This window comes from Gymnogyps californianus, chromosome 4 (assembly GCF_018139145.2).
Source record: "Gymnogyps californianus isolate 813 chromosome 4, ASM1813914v2, whole genome shotgun sequence".
NCBI lineage: Eukaryota > Metazoa > Chordata > Aves > Accipitriformes > Cathartidae > Gymnogyps > Gymnogyps californianus.
The window spans coordinates 37,217,113-37,231,746 of NC_059474.1; the positions used below are offsets into that span (position 1 = coordinate 37,217,113).

Consider the following 14,634-nt stretch of genomic DNA (forward strand, 5'->3'; position numbering starts at 1 on the left):
TAAGGCTTGCACAGTAGTAATGAGAGACAACTGAGAGAAGCTACGCATGCCATTTATTTAGAGCTATTGGAAGTCCAGTCCGCCTCTATAGTTGTGCTGTTTCATGATCTTTCAAAGTATAACAGCATACATGGTGATCTCTAATGGGTTTTATTTAAGGTTTAAACAGAGATCTGCTTGAAGTGTTACACTGAAATAAAACTATGCCAAACCTATTATACAGTCTATTTTAATGGAGTTGCTTATATCAGCACCATCTTCAGCAGAAACACCTAAGACTCCATTAAATATTATATCTTCCTATGTGGTTCAAAAGCATAGCAGAAGTAGCAATACTGCAGTTATTGCTTCAGTTGCTTCCCATGGAGCATTAAGAACCCTGACCCAGCAGAAGGTTAGCCATGTTTTAGAGCCTTGAGTTAGATGACTTCAACTAGGATACCTTAGTTAGATGCTTTCAGTTGATGCACTTAAGCCTTCAGTAGAAACTTGGGCATTTTCCTGAAAACACAAGCAGTATCTTACAGGAATGAGCTTAGTGCCATCTCATTAGTCAGTATTTGCATGACTGGCTTTAGTTCAGGAGTTTGTACTCAGTGTCTCTCCGCATTTTTGCTATGCAAGGAAAAAAATACAGTTTCAACATCATTATGTGTTCATGGTTTTTTTTATTATTTTTTTAATAGAGCCAGCTTTTGAACAGAGACAGAATCTGCTTTGTGCAGATTCCGTATTTTGCCAAGGCCATGATTTAAAATTGCACTTCGGTCTTATCAGTTATTCAGGCTGTTGAATAGGAGATGAAGCATCTGCTGAAGAGCATGTTTGTGCAACACCTTTGGAGAAATGGGCAGAGGAAAGGTGCAAGCTGTTCATCAGTGGGAAATAAAAGGTGTTTGAAAGCACAGTCAGCCTAAAGAACTTCACTTCAGCTATAAAGAATTGAATGGAAGTATGTCATTTTTATATTCATTAGGTAATTCCATTTAGAAGCTGTGCTTAATTTAGTGAGAAGGAAAACTAGGACTGTAATCTGGGCACATCTTACATATCCTTATATGCAGATTTACTTTGGCCACAAGGCTCAAGAAGGAGCCTTATCAAATGATCTGTTGTTTTGGCAAGCATACTAACATGATCTTAATAACAACTTTTTCCTACTCAGTTTTTTGAATAAACTTCTGCCTAGAGGCTATATTCCAAAATATCAGGATTTAACTACTTTTTTTTTTAAAAATCCTTCATCCAGAGACAGAATAGATGCAGGAATGTTTCTGGTTACAGTCAGGATGTTCCTCCTGTGAGGGAGTTGCGTGATTTCAATTATTAAGAAAAGTTATAAATTTCTTCTCAGTTCATTTAATTCTCCTAAGTTTTAACAGCCTTTTACAGTTGGCAGTTACCAAAGCTGCAGTTCAGTTACTCTGGTGCACTCCACAAAGTCAAGCCTTTGAAATCTGTGGGTGCTTTCTTCTCTGCTGTTGTACCTCATGCCAGCAAGTACAGATGACGTCATTAAATACAAGAGAGAGGTGTTAGCAAAAAAATTTTATTAAATACGAGACTTATGTCTGACCTGCTTCCCCCAAACCAATTCTGTCTCCGTGGCAACAGCCACAAGCGTGTGACAAAACATTCAGGATTTCTCTAAAGAACAATTTAAATACTTAAAATGTCACTTTTCAAGGAAGCATCATATTTTATCCTCAAGCAGGTATCAAAAGTACATAGCATGTTTACGGGAAGACAAGCCTTGTGGCTTGTAAAGCTTCATCAGTTAATGCATTAAGTACGCTCCCCACGGCAAGCAGGGCCAACTGCTGCACAGGCATAAGAATGAACACATACTCTGTTAACTTACCTGATCTGGCAGTGCTTTGGGAATGGGAAGGTATGTCTTCTGAAGTCGAGTTTAGAATAGCTTTGGTATGATAATCACAAATTTTATTGCAATGTTCTTTATGTAAAGAAGTCATCCAGAAGTACCCTCACAGTTTACTACAAATATTTTAATAGTGTAAGAGGGGAAAGACTCAAAATTATTCTTACCTTCTATTGCTAAATAAAATGTAATCATAACGTAGATGAATTTGCCACTCCGGTGTATACTATCATTAGATTACTGCATTGAAAATCATAGCCAAAGTATGTATTTTTATTTAGAAAATACTCAATGGTCTGTTTCTGTATGATTTCAATTATTATTCAACATTTCCAAGTTTTATGAAATTAATATGAAGAGTTTTTCACCGATGCAGAAATTCCAGTGATCTGATACTCAGAAATCAAGTCATTTACCGTTTTTTAAACTTCTTAAAAAAACTCTCCCAAAAGCCATTTAATAGTGAGATTATCTTGCATCCCATGTCCCGGCTCTACTGGTTAACTTACACAACTCACTGTGTTCAACTGACAATACAATTGTTTGTTACTGTACCTTTGGGGAAAACACATATTTAGTTTTTTTTCTTCTAGAATTTACTATCCATATGTATTTGAGTATGTTTTTGTTATCTCTTCACAGGATAAAGGTTTGGGATCCATTTGAACACCAGCATACCATTATTCCAGGTTATGAAGGTGTATATCATACTGTGATCAGCAAACTCCAGCTGCTGGAGGAAAGGCAAAAGCAGTCCTACTTGCAGGTCTGTAAAACTGATTATTATATTGGTAATGCTTCTACAATTCTATTTCTCATCCTTCTCCAGTAATAGATAGCATGTTACTACTAAACATTTACAAGGCAAAATTTCTAAGTAGGCAATAATGTAGGTATATAGTGGGCTGCAACTCTAGTATAGTTTTGATATTATCTTGGGTTTATTTTTATTTGAGAAATGATGGGTACTTTCTCCTTTTAAATGGGATATTGAGGACTTAAACTTTGCTATCTGGTGAGGTCAAAAGGAGCCTCAGAATAATTCTGTGTCTGCCCAGCAGCAGCTGACGGACTGGGGAGCATGCAGCCCCCCTTTTTGTCCCCGCACTGGAGAGCAGGATTGATGATCCCAGTTACCAATCCCTCCCTGTCTCAGGCACCAAGCTATTTTAATGGCTCCGATAAAGTGTTCCTCAGATAACAATTAAAGGCATTCTTCAAGGCCTGAAAAGCACGTAGTCCAGAGAGTACAGGGTCAAAAATAGTCAAAGAACAAGAAAGCGGAACTAAGGAAATCGCAGTACAAGATAATCTTCATGCAAATAGCAGAAATTTGGGGGGTTTTGTCATTGTTGTTTACCAGAGGTTCCCTTTACTCTAGACTTTTAATGTCCATTTATATTCATTTCCACCACTCATAATAACAACCTATTCATTGTTAACCTCAAACAGCAAGAAAGCAGTATCTCCATACAAGGCCAAAAGGGACACACAGCTTCCATGGCACAAGTATGAATACTGGACCACCTGTGGGCAAATGAATTAATTGCACAACCTCTGTCCATCTCCCTCCCCTCTCCATAAAAAAAAAAACCAAAACCAATCCCCCCCCCCAAAATACTGTTCCTCTACTGCCAGCAAACGCAGCTACTGTGGTAACCTCACATAGTACCTGTCTGGGCTGCTGTCTCCCGGATGAACCTTGCTGTATTCCTCACTGAAAGGTTACAGTTGCAAGTAAATTGCAGTCTTTTCCCCAAAAGTATGAAACAAATTTACACACCTAAAACTTGTCAGATTTTTAAATTCATACTGCATATAATTATATAGCATCCAGTTTGCCTCCCACAAAAACCTCTGCCTCACTGAGACCATGCAGGGGGAAAATGAAGTTTGGAGTGGTATCTATAAGCCTACCATTTCCTAGCCTGACTGGTGACCTAAATAAAACTTTCAGTATTAGGTTTTTCCAAGATGTAATTTATACTATGGCTGTCAGGAGTTAAGATAGCAGTTGCCATGGAGCTTTAATCTTTTTTTAGGCTTTAGTCAAAGGAAGCTGGAAATCTGTATGCTGGGTAGAACCCTGCTCAACAGAATTTTATTTAAATTGGGACAGGATTTCATCCTAACTTCTCTACTGAAAGTTATTCTTAAGGGTTCTAGAACTCTTTTTATTTTATTCTGTTTCTCAGCAGGAGATGAAAGTTTCCTTTTAGCCTTCTTAAATCACACTACATTAAACACAGAAGTACCCAAGTTGCTTCCCCCCTACTCCTCCAACTATAAACTGTAACTTTCTACTAGTCTTAATGTGCGCAGCTAATCACTGTAGTGAAATTCATTCACCAGTTTTACCATTTTCAGTGGAGGTACTCCGTAAGTATGCAGAAGCAAAACTTTGGGGAGGATTTTATTTTGTATGTGCCCACTAAGCGCTAATCCCTACACTGGAAAACAGGCCTTTGGAACAGGAAAAGTAATTACACTTTCAATCTGTGTGTATGCTACTTATAACTTCCTTGATGTATACTTAAGAAAAAAAGAAGCACGCAATGTGTGAAGTGCCATTCTGAGAAGTATGAAATTGGCCATACCATAGTCAGTAATGTTCTGCTAGAAAAAAGTTGCAGCAGAACAGAGATGCAGTCCAGTCTAATACTTGCAGTTAAAACATTGCTGACTTAAAACTGAACTTGCCCTACTAGGTAAGCCAAAAGAATGCAGAAATAGGTGGAAAAACATGTAGAATTTGTCAAAATCAGCTTTTAGAACTCTTACCCTACCCCAACCAAAAACTAGAAAGGATTCAGATGCAATATGATCTTGATCTTAAGAAGAGACTTGGATTCAAAGGCAAATGACAGCTTCATTTAATGAAAAATTTGCCAGAATTTTCACTAAATAGAACTGTTTACTGGCCAGCTGTAGTGGAAATCCATAATCCTCAAGCTGTTCCAAAGACTGCAAGGTAATCAGAAAATTGGCACAAAAGAGAGGATTTCAAACTTTTTCAATGCTTTCATGACATATATTATAAAAGAGGCATCATAATAGTAAAAAATAAACATCTTTTTCCTTCTAGCATATGGAAGTCTGTGGGACTTGAACAGTTGCACAGTAACATCTGGTTTTACCACTGACAGCAAAATGTCTTACCTAACTAGCACTGGACAGAAAAACAATTCTTGTGGGTTTGAGTGACAGCCCTGCTCATCATATGGAGAGGATCAGATGCAAAACCAACTGTCCATTCCACTGAAAAAAAGACTTATTTGGAGAAGTATCCTCTAGCAGCCAGTAAGAACCTGAAGAAAACTAGACTGTCTGATGACCGAAGGCACAAGGAGCATCTCGGATGCTTAAAGACAGCTATTCAGATACGTAATTGTTCACTGTGCCCAAGAAAAGCTATGCAGGGTGAACAGGATTCAGAAAGCCATAATGGCCAAGGAAACTGCTTAATGTAGCTCAGAAGAACTTTTGAGAGGTGAGATGAATAAGATAAGAAGTGCACATCTTCAAGAACAGATGCTTTACTCTGAATTGCAGGAAGATACACATCTCCATTCAAGATTTTCAACCTTTCTTGAGTTAGGCTCCTATAGGAAACTCTCACAGAACAGTAAGCACCACTGCTTTCCTAACCTCATCTGACTGGTCTAGCGCAGACCTTCCCAACATACATCTCGGTTAACTTGTCTGGTCTGTGGCATTCCACAGGTCAAACCACACTTGGCCTGCCTCAAGTCTCCTCCACAGAGACTAGCCAGGGTTGCTAGTCCTGACAGAGGAAGATATGCTACTTCTAAGCTATAGCATAAACAATTGCTTTTTCTTTGCCCACGATACGTTTCTGTGGTGAGACTCACTGAGTAGATAGGCTGCCTTTCAGCACTAATACATCTGTCATTTGAGTTTAAAGCAGGCTTCAGCAATGCAGATAAGAGGGAGAAAGAACTCTAAGCCCTTAACTTGCTGGTGTGGCAATCGCTCCAGTTTTGTCCCAGTAGACTGGCTGGGTTTTAGGGGAGACCGAACAGGGTGCAGTTCAGCCCAGCTGAGTCTAAAGAATGAAAACCCAGATTAAGACTTTAAGAATCAGATCTGTTGCAGTCAGAAATGGTACAAGCCACAGAATTGCCTTTTAAGTATGAATTCAGACTAACTGTAGTAGTTTCCTTCAAGCTGAAGTTCAAGCTTTTAAATGAAGAAAAAGTCTTCAAAGTTATGAAACGCCATCTTCTTTACAAAGGCCCACTTCAGCTCTAAAAGAACATCCAAAATGGAAAATCCTTAGATAAATTCAGGGAAGAATGGGGCATTTCACTTACCACCCTTCTGTACCAGTTTCAAGACTTGTCAGTACCACATTACCATTTCTGGGTCTGTAGATTAGTTAATGCTTGGCAGGGAAATACAGTTAAAACTAGTTTAAATATGAAGGTATTATCATTGTGCTTTTTAGCAATCAACAGGTATGAATGTACAACAGCACGCAGAAGACTACACTTAAAGAATTTTTACCTATCATGGCTGGTAATTAACTGTATTTGGATTCAGGCAGCTTACACAACAGAATAAAGTAATACACAGCAACTGGATGAAACACGTATTAATCTTGTGTACTATTCCAGACCTGCCAGAATTCCAGAGTCAAAAAAAAAAAAAAAAAAAAGGCAGTAACTGCTGGAGATAACAAGATGGCCTTGTAATATAGACAGCAAATATTACTAAATTGCTCATTTTGCTTTCAAAACAGTAAGCTTTCTATTAGGTGTATTTTTTGTTTCGCTTTAAAGTTTGGTTTGATTATATGATTATTTTGTCAAGATTAATCAAACTGGTCCATGGGACAATGATCAAGAAACACTCTTGCTCTGATACCATTCCTTTTAATTTATAAATACTAATTCCTTTAGTTTACGGGGACCTTTTGCTGCTGATGTACTTGCATTACTTCAAAACTGAGAAACAAAAAGCAAGAACTTAGAAGTGCACCATATTTTCATAAGCTTCAAGAAAGCAAAATATAACCTATGCTGAATTAGGATGTAGCATTAATTTTCACAAAGAGGAAGTGGTTTCCCATGTAGTTACATACACTTCTATCAACTTCCAAAGCGTTTGTTGCCCAAATTTATTTTTTTGCAAGAAGCTAGACTTACTTCACGACAGTCAATACGTATCTTGATGAACTGGTTTAACAGTGTTTACTTTTCATTTTCACTTCACTAGTTAGGTTCATCCCTTTAAGAAAAGGAACTCAACATTAAAAAGCAACGTAAGAGTTCTCTACTTACCTTTCTGATTTCATACTAGCATCTTATGTGCATCTTCAGCAATTACCATTGATCTTTTATGAAAACAGATGCAAAACCACAAAATCTGGGTTTGGTTAAAAAAGGTGGTGAAATGCTAGATGCCAGATAACATCAGATCTTCTCTCATGTACGTTTTAACAACAAATTAGCCAGAGTAGTTAAAAGAGGTAATTTTAGATGCACTCATATATATTTGAGGCACACTGCTAATCTGCTTATGAACTGAATTATTTCTGCGTTTGAGCAATTTCATGTGTTAGGGAAGTAAGTGCCGTTTCCCCAGCAATATCTTCACTGGAAACCTTGAGAATTCATATTCCCTACTAGAAGGGTCATTAGCATAAAAGAAAGCATCCCTGCATTAGAGATATTTATCTGGACCACTTACAGAAAGAAAATTTTAGATTCTGAAACACCACAACATACACTTCCTACTTTAGCAATTATTCCAGATGAACAATTATATAAGGCTCCCAGCTTTCTCCTCTGCCTTGGAAAAAAGTATTCTTGATTTAGCCAGTAGAAATTCAAACAGTACTTTTCAAGATAAATTAGTAATGCTAATAGTTACAATTTCACTTGTACTTTCTTCTGCAACTTCAGTGTTTACTTAAGTGATGTTTGTTTTTTAATACTAGGGAGCATCGCCATTTTAGGTAGACATTAGATGTTGATACAAGCCCCAGGCCAAGGCTTCCAACCGGTCTTCCCAAGAAGGAAATTTAAGAATCATTAAGCTGTAACAAATAGAAAAAGGAGTAAAATACACAGAGGACAACTTACAACACTTGTCTCCAACAGCTGGCCCGATCATTCTCCATCATTAGCCATGATCCAGCCCCCTCAAGAAGCCTATCTTTGCAACCTCAGATTAGCCGCTAGGCCTGAAAAGCAAGATGGGGCCTTGGGATAAGGTTTACCTTCCCTCCTACCCTGCTGATGGTCAGAGCCCTTACAGTAGTTTTCTGCAAGAGCTGTTTGCTTACTGTGGTACAGGTCTCCCTAGTGGAGCTAGTCCACTTAATAAACCTACGATTTTAGAGCAAAAATTCAAAACACTGGCTTTACGCTCCCTTGCCATATGTTAACTAGTATTACTTGCAAATGCTAAATCCTGTTACGGAATCAGATCATAAGTGTGGAAACAGGCTCAGTATTTTACGTAGCTTATAATATTTAGAGTCCTGCACATTGATTCATACCATCTGGCCTGACAGCACTGAGGCTTTCTTTATGCCAAGTGCAGCGCATCCAGCCCTCCAGCCCCGGCTGTCACAGCCCTCTAGTGGAGATGCAGAAGGGAGTTTTGATGGCATTCATCCATCACTGCTTGCTTTTGCTCATCTGCCTTCTGGGCTGCTCTCAACTCAGCACAACTGCTTTTCAACCAGGCTTGGCCAGAGATGGTGCCGCTTCTCCCTCTGTGTTGTCAAGGGAAACCTTAGCAGCAAAGAGCAGAGATCTATGGGGACTTCTGAGCACTTGCAGCCCACCTAGAGATAACCCCCACAGCCAGCCCTGCAGAGCTGCTCTGTCTGCTTTGCCAAGCCCACCAGGGCACAGGCAGTCTCAAGGAAGAACATCGTTGAGCAGGACCCCTAGGTGCAAGCTTTGGTACACCACTCACTTCTCTGTTAGCATCTCCCATTGCAGAGGAGCAGGAACAGCTGTTTTCATCCTTCTTCCACCTCCTCTAAGGTGTGGGGGTGAGGAAGTTCACTTTTAACTACCACCCAAGTAGTGTTTAGACACTACCAGCATACTTCGGGACAACACTGTTACATAGCCTGTCAGAAACATGCTGGGATTTGTCTACTGGCTCTGTGCCAGTCATGCTTATGTTTTGTTTGTTATTATCTATCAAAACTTTTATTGAAAGCTTTTGCCTTCAGGCTTTTTAGATAGTTGCCCAAGTCCAAGAACGGTGGTGCTGTGCCTAAATCCAGGTGTGGCCACACACATACACAAATACCACTTAAGGAAAAGCAAAGTTTACATCCCAGAGGATACCAGTCATGTTTCAGCTCTCTAGCAATTGATTATGATGAAGATTTCATCACATTTGCAATTTCTGTTCCCTGAGATGTCAATATCCCCTCCTCTCAAGGGATCCTTCTACCACTTCAAGACTATATAGGCAGTGGCAAAACATAAACAATCAAGGAAATAGTTTTGGCATTAGAGAGACCATCTTAAACAATAAAGACCACATCAGGATGCTCGACAGAACCCAAACAAAACCTACTAAGAATATCCAAAACTGCGCATACACCATAATTCTATCATATCCAAAAATTGACTCTCAAGTGTAAAGTCACAAAGACAAGAGTTTAATATTGACAAAAAAAAGCTTAAGTTAGTGGTATTTTCTTCCTTGAAATAACATACTGGTCCTATGAAAGTCACTGAAGAGGTCTGCTTTTAGCTCGGAAGACTTTTACAGTTACAGCTGAATTCAAAAACCCCAATTCCGAATGTGTGATGTTAACACAAAAACTGAAAACTTAAGACCTGGGATAAAGAACAAATTCAGTTGTTAAGATTCTAGCAGTTACATGAGGCCTTTCAATGCCTTTCCCATAACATGAAAAGTTCTTCAGTATCTTTCCCACCACCATTATTTCAAGATTCACAAGGTTCTTTAAAATACTAATGGGGTTAAATTGAAACCAAGCGCCATATGCTTGTAATGTCTTCTGTGAAGGTCTGAAGCCACCCTGTTTCAATTATTTGGTTATTCAGTGCAGAAAGTTAAAGATCACAGAAGGTATAACAGCTTTTAATACTCCATTAATATTATAGATTAAAAATTATTGCATAGTCTTATGCATTTCCTAAAACAGCGTTCTCTGGAAATTAAACATTTTAATATAAAAGGAGCAACTCTTTAAAACATGAATTGCTTTCACTACCTCGATCTTCTATCCTTTTTTGATTTGTCAGTACATTTGTCCATCGTTTTCTCATTGTCTCCTCTGCACTTGGGGCAATACCATTTCCCCTTTGGTTTGTAGGTGAGTCCAACACACGAAAAGTGGAACCACTCGATAGGACACTGTTCATTATCACATCCTATCATTTCGCCATAAGACACTTGGTTGCATAAGCAGTAAGTTGGTTCATTGGGATCAATTGCAAATTCTACAGGTGAAACCTCTCTCTCTTGTTTGGCTTTGGAGCGCTTTTTCTTCTTGGAAGATTTAGATCTTTTTTCTTTAGGTGGCTGATCATCACAGTCATCAATACCATTTGCTATATGGCACAGATCACGGCTTTCACTTGTACGCTGGCGACGAGGTCTACGTGAAGATCTCTCTGGCTGGCAGGACTCCATCTTTGCCTTTTCTAGAGGCTTTTCGTTCTCAGACAGATCTTGAAAACACTGAGAGTGTGTTTCCATTTGCCGGGCTCTATTCTCTACCAGTTCTAGCATCTGAGTAACTATTTGAATTTTTTCATCTCCAAGTTCTTGGCTGTTGATTAATGCCCGCTGAAGATGCTGCTGCAAGCGTTTCTTCTGAACAGGATCATTTTCTGACTTGTATTTTTCATAGACATCATCTATTTCTTTTAATGCTTCTATAAAATAAAGATAATAGGAATAATTACACAAGATGGAACATGATCAAGAAAATACAGAAATGTATTTCTAACTGATGAGAAATAGTACAAATTTTAATTATAATATACCCTACTGGGCTAGATTGGATATTTTATTCAAGTTGCATGTGGTCATCAAATCAGTGTTTAAGATCACAATCTCTTGCAAGAAAAAATTCTCAAGTTCTAAGAAAAACCAAGCTTATTTTAGCCATTAGAAAAAGAAAGGATAACCCAAGAAAGGGGACCATAGCTGCTGGAGTGCGGATAGTCCAGATCCTGCCTGCATCTGAAAAAGCAGGAATTTCTGTTAAGAGTCCTTACCACAGTAGTTCCAAAACCCTGGCCTACAAACCAAAGCAATAGCTTATTGTACCACAGGAGGAAACTTACAATTCATATAATCATTATATATCATGATATATAACACTCCAGAATTAGGACATCCAGGTCCTCTGCCTTCCCCTTCTTATTCATCTAAAGGTTTGGTATTACACTTTCAAGCAGACATAGTTCTAAAAGGAGTATGACAACTAAAGTTACACAATAGCAAATTTACAATCAGGATTTAAATCAATTTAAACCACTCAAAATGCTTTTCCTATTACCAAGACAAATTACAGGAAGTTGCATTTTAAATCGAGGCTGAACTTTTCAGAATAGGTGACTTACTGTTTAGTACATCACAGGATATTTTTAAGCAATTAGTAATGAGTGGCTCACAGTTTGACTTCTAAGCTTTTCTTATTGCAAGTCATGCAAAATAACTGGATGAGTTGCTGTGAATCTTTCATAAAATTTAGTTCTTAGAAGCAAGTTTAATGAACCCAAATACAAGATTAACAAATGCCTTATAAGCCAGTCTTAGTCTGTACTCTATTGTTCTATATTGCTGGATTTTAAAATAATATTTTCCAGACCAAAAGTTACACTAGATCTATAAATAAAAGACAGAGAAATTGCTAACATGGAAGGAAATAGATTAGTAGAACTGACAGTGAAACCTGATGCACAGTGTTAGATACAGTACTGGTTCCTTCAGAAACAACTTAAGGATTTTATTTGAACAGGCAAGGGGATTTATGAATGATACTAAACTATTTATTTCTAAAGCAAGAAGATATGCAGTACAATCTATCTCTTCCTAAAGACCTGCGTTTCACTAACTGGCTTTCATTTTTGAAGAATTTGTCTGCATTGTACAATTGTGAAATGATTCAAGTTCGTGCTAAATGGAAGCTGTAGATATTATCTCAACATTGTTCACAGTGATTTTTTTCCTGCTGACATCTTGAAACAGTAGCTTAAGCGTGAATGGCCGCTTTTTACTATAAATTCTGAAACCTGTATGACAACAGGAGCCAACAGCATTTTGTTCTGTTACAGACTTTCACTAGGGGAAGATAAAAATCACTACTCTGCCTGGCCAATAACTCAACCTATTTTTTCTCAATACTAGCATTCCAGCTACCATTAAAAACACAAGCTTTGTCTCCCTGCATCTTCAGCTGCATCCCTCGCCTGTTGCCCTGATGGGGGTGGGGGGTGTTAAAAAAAAAAAAAAAAATCTTACTCTCTGCTCCTGAAAAGCATGGAGTAAGGTACTTTGTATGCTGTTGAACTACAAAGGCATAACCAGAGTACAATATTCTGCAGCCACGTTATCTCCCACCCAGCCTTTTTTTATGGGGGGGGGGGGGGGGAGGGAAGTGTAGATGTAGTTACACAAATTTCCCATATTGGGAATGTCCTGCCCAGAAGAACCCACAAGCAGTAACTGTTTGCTTTTTTCACACTGTGACAGAGAAAAACATTCACCCTATGTTGATTATTCCCTGGATGCAGCCCGTGTAGATATGCTGAACACTTTAAATGGATCATCCTCCATTAAAAAGAGGAAAGAACACAACACAAACCAGGGCCAAGTGTTTATTACAGATAACCTGATTAAGTTTGGTGGAGCTAATAAAAGCTAAAAGGATTTCAGTTTTCCAAGCACAGGAGTGGGTTTGTCCCTCCTGCATGAACTATCACTACCTTTTAAATTAGCTGAAATTATATAGCACTGCTTTTACATCTTCAGACTTGGGCCTAAAATATTTTTATCCAGTTTTTAGGGTTGGGGGGAGTGTGTGTGTGTGTGTTTTTTAAAACAGTTGAAGGCTTTGGTAAAACTAGCAACAAACTTCTGCTTTGGCCCAGTATTGTATTAGTGGCTAGAGGAATACATATAGGAGATATAACCTAAATAAAAGATTGAATCTATTCAAGACAGATGTGAAGCGTTGGCCAGTCACCACAGATCAGGTAAAGAGCCTGCCAGGCAGTTCAGCCTTGACTAAGAATTCAAAATGCCACAGACAAGGCTATGCCCTTCAGACTTTAAAAACACAGAAAACTTACAAAAGCCTGTTCTTATGTATCTTCCTGGGTAATTAGAAAGATAATTGAAAGAATCCCTTTACAAAAGGTGTCTGCTGAGGTGGCCCGTTTAACGTCTGAAAGGCTTAACGGTCCCCTCTTGCCGATACTGAAGAAAGCCTCCCATTAGGAAGGGAGATACGGCTCTAGTTCCTACTCCACGGGACCAAATTCCCCCCCACTCCTGCCGTGGGTCCACGCCACTCGGCCTCTGCTGCATATAGTTCAAGCACCAACGCTCTTCAGTAGCAGATCCCATCTTACGATTAGGCGGTAGGGCACTAATTAGAAGATACCGCAGCTGCGTAGCCCAAGAGCGCGAGGCGGAACGGATTTAACTGATATTTAACCTGCATTTCGGAAGAAGCCGTGCCTTTGGCTGAAGTTCAGGGTAACTTCCCGCTCTACGGACCCTCTCCGTGACCCAAGGGAACGCTGCTAACGCTTTATGTAGCCCCCCGTGCGCTAAGCCTCAGCGCCCGGCGGGCCGGGCTTTACCGTGGGACGGGGGCACGGCTCCGCCGGGACGCGGCACCCCCACCCCCGCACGGCGGCGGGGCAGAGGGAGCCGTAAAACCGATTCCCGTGCCCCCACCTCCAGCAGCACCGCCGCCGGTTGAACCAGCGGGGCTGCCCGGCGGGGGGAAGCGGGGCGGGAGCGGCCCCGCACGGCGGAACGGGCCCCCGCGCGGAGCCGGGGCCTAGCGCCGGGCAGCGAGGCACCGCCGGCTCCCACCGCCCCCGGGGCGGGGCCGCCGCCGCCGCCACGGGGCGCCCTCCCCCAGGAGGGACCGGCCGCCGCCCGCCCCGGCACCGCCGCAGGCTCAGCCCCGCGCAGGCCCCGGCAGGGCGCCCACCCCCCTCCACGGGGCCCGCCCCGGCTCCGGCCCCTCTGCGCCGGGCGCATGTGCGGCGGGCGGCCACCCCCCCACCCCCCCTCCCGCCCGGTGCCCTGTGGCGGAGGCCGCGTCCCGCGGCGGCGCCCACCTTGGCACTGCGTGTCCATCTCCCGCAGCAGCGAGGCGTTGCGCTGGATGTCCAGCGGCAGCGACTCCACGCACTCCAGGTAGTCCTGCACGTAGAGCGAGAGCAGCCGGGCCCGCTCCCCGCCCGGCGCCGCCGGCCCCGCCACCAGCTGCGGCCCCGCCAGCATCATCCCCCCGCGCCAGCAGCACATCCGCCGCCGCCGCGCCGCCCGCACCGGGCGCGGGGTCCCCGCGAGCGGCCCCGCTCCGCTCCCTCCTGCCGCCGCCCCTCACGCCCTGCCGGGGGCCGAGCTGCGCGGGCCGGGCCGAAGCACCGCGAGGGGCAGTGAGGAGTGAGCGCCTCGCCGGGCCGGGCCGGGCCGCCCCTCCGCGGGGTCCCGCGCCCCTTCCCGCCGCGGTGCCGCCGCCGAAGCAAAACCCA

The 14,634-nt window shown here is 41.7% G+C and overlaps 1 protein-coding gene across 1 annotated transcript; it reads right to left on the reverse strand.

Annotated features, from left to right (window-relative positions):
• Positions 1–9,141: 9,141 nt before the first annotated feature.
• Positions 9,142–14,404, reverse strand: ING2 (inhibitor of growth family member 2). Its single transcript, XM_050896503.1, has 2 exons — positions 14,215–14,404; positions 9,142–10,785 (listed from the first exon to the last, which is right to left on the reverse strand). Exons 1-2 carry the CDS (start codon positions 14,402–14,404, stop codon positions 10,115–10,117), a joined length of 861 nt encoding a protein of 286 aa, XP_050752460.1. The 3' UTR covers positions 9,142–10,114.
• Positions 14,405–14,634: the final 230 nt, after the last annotated feature.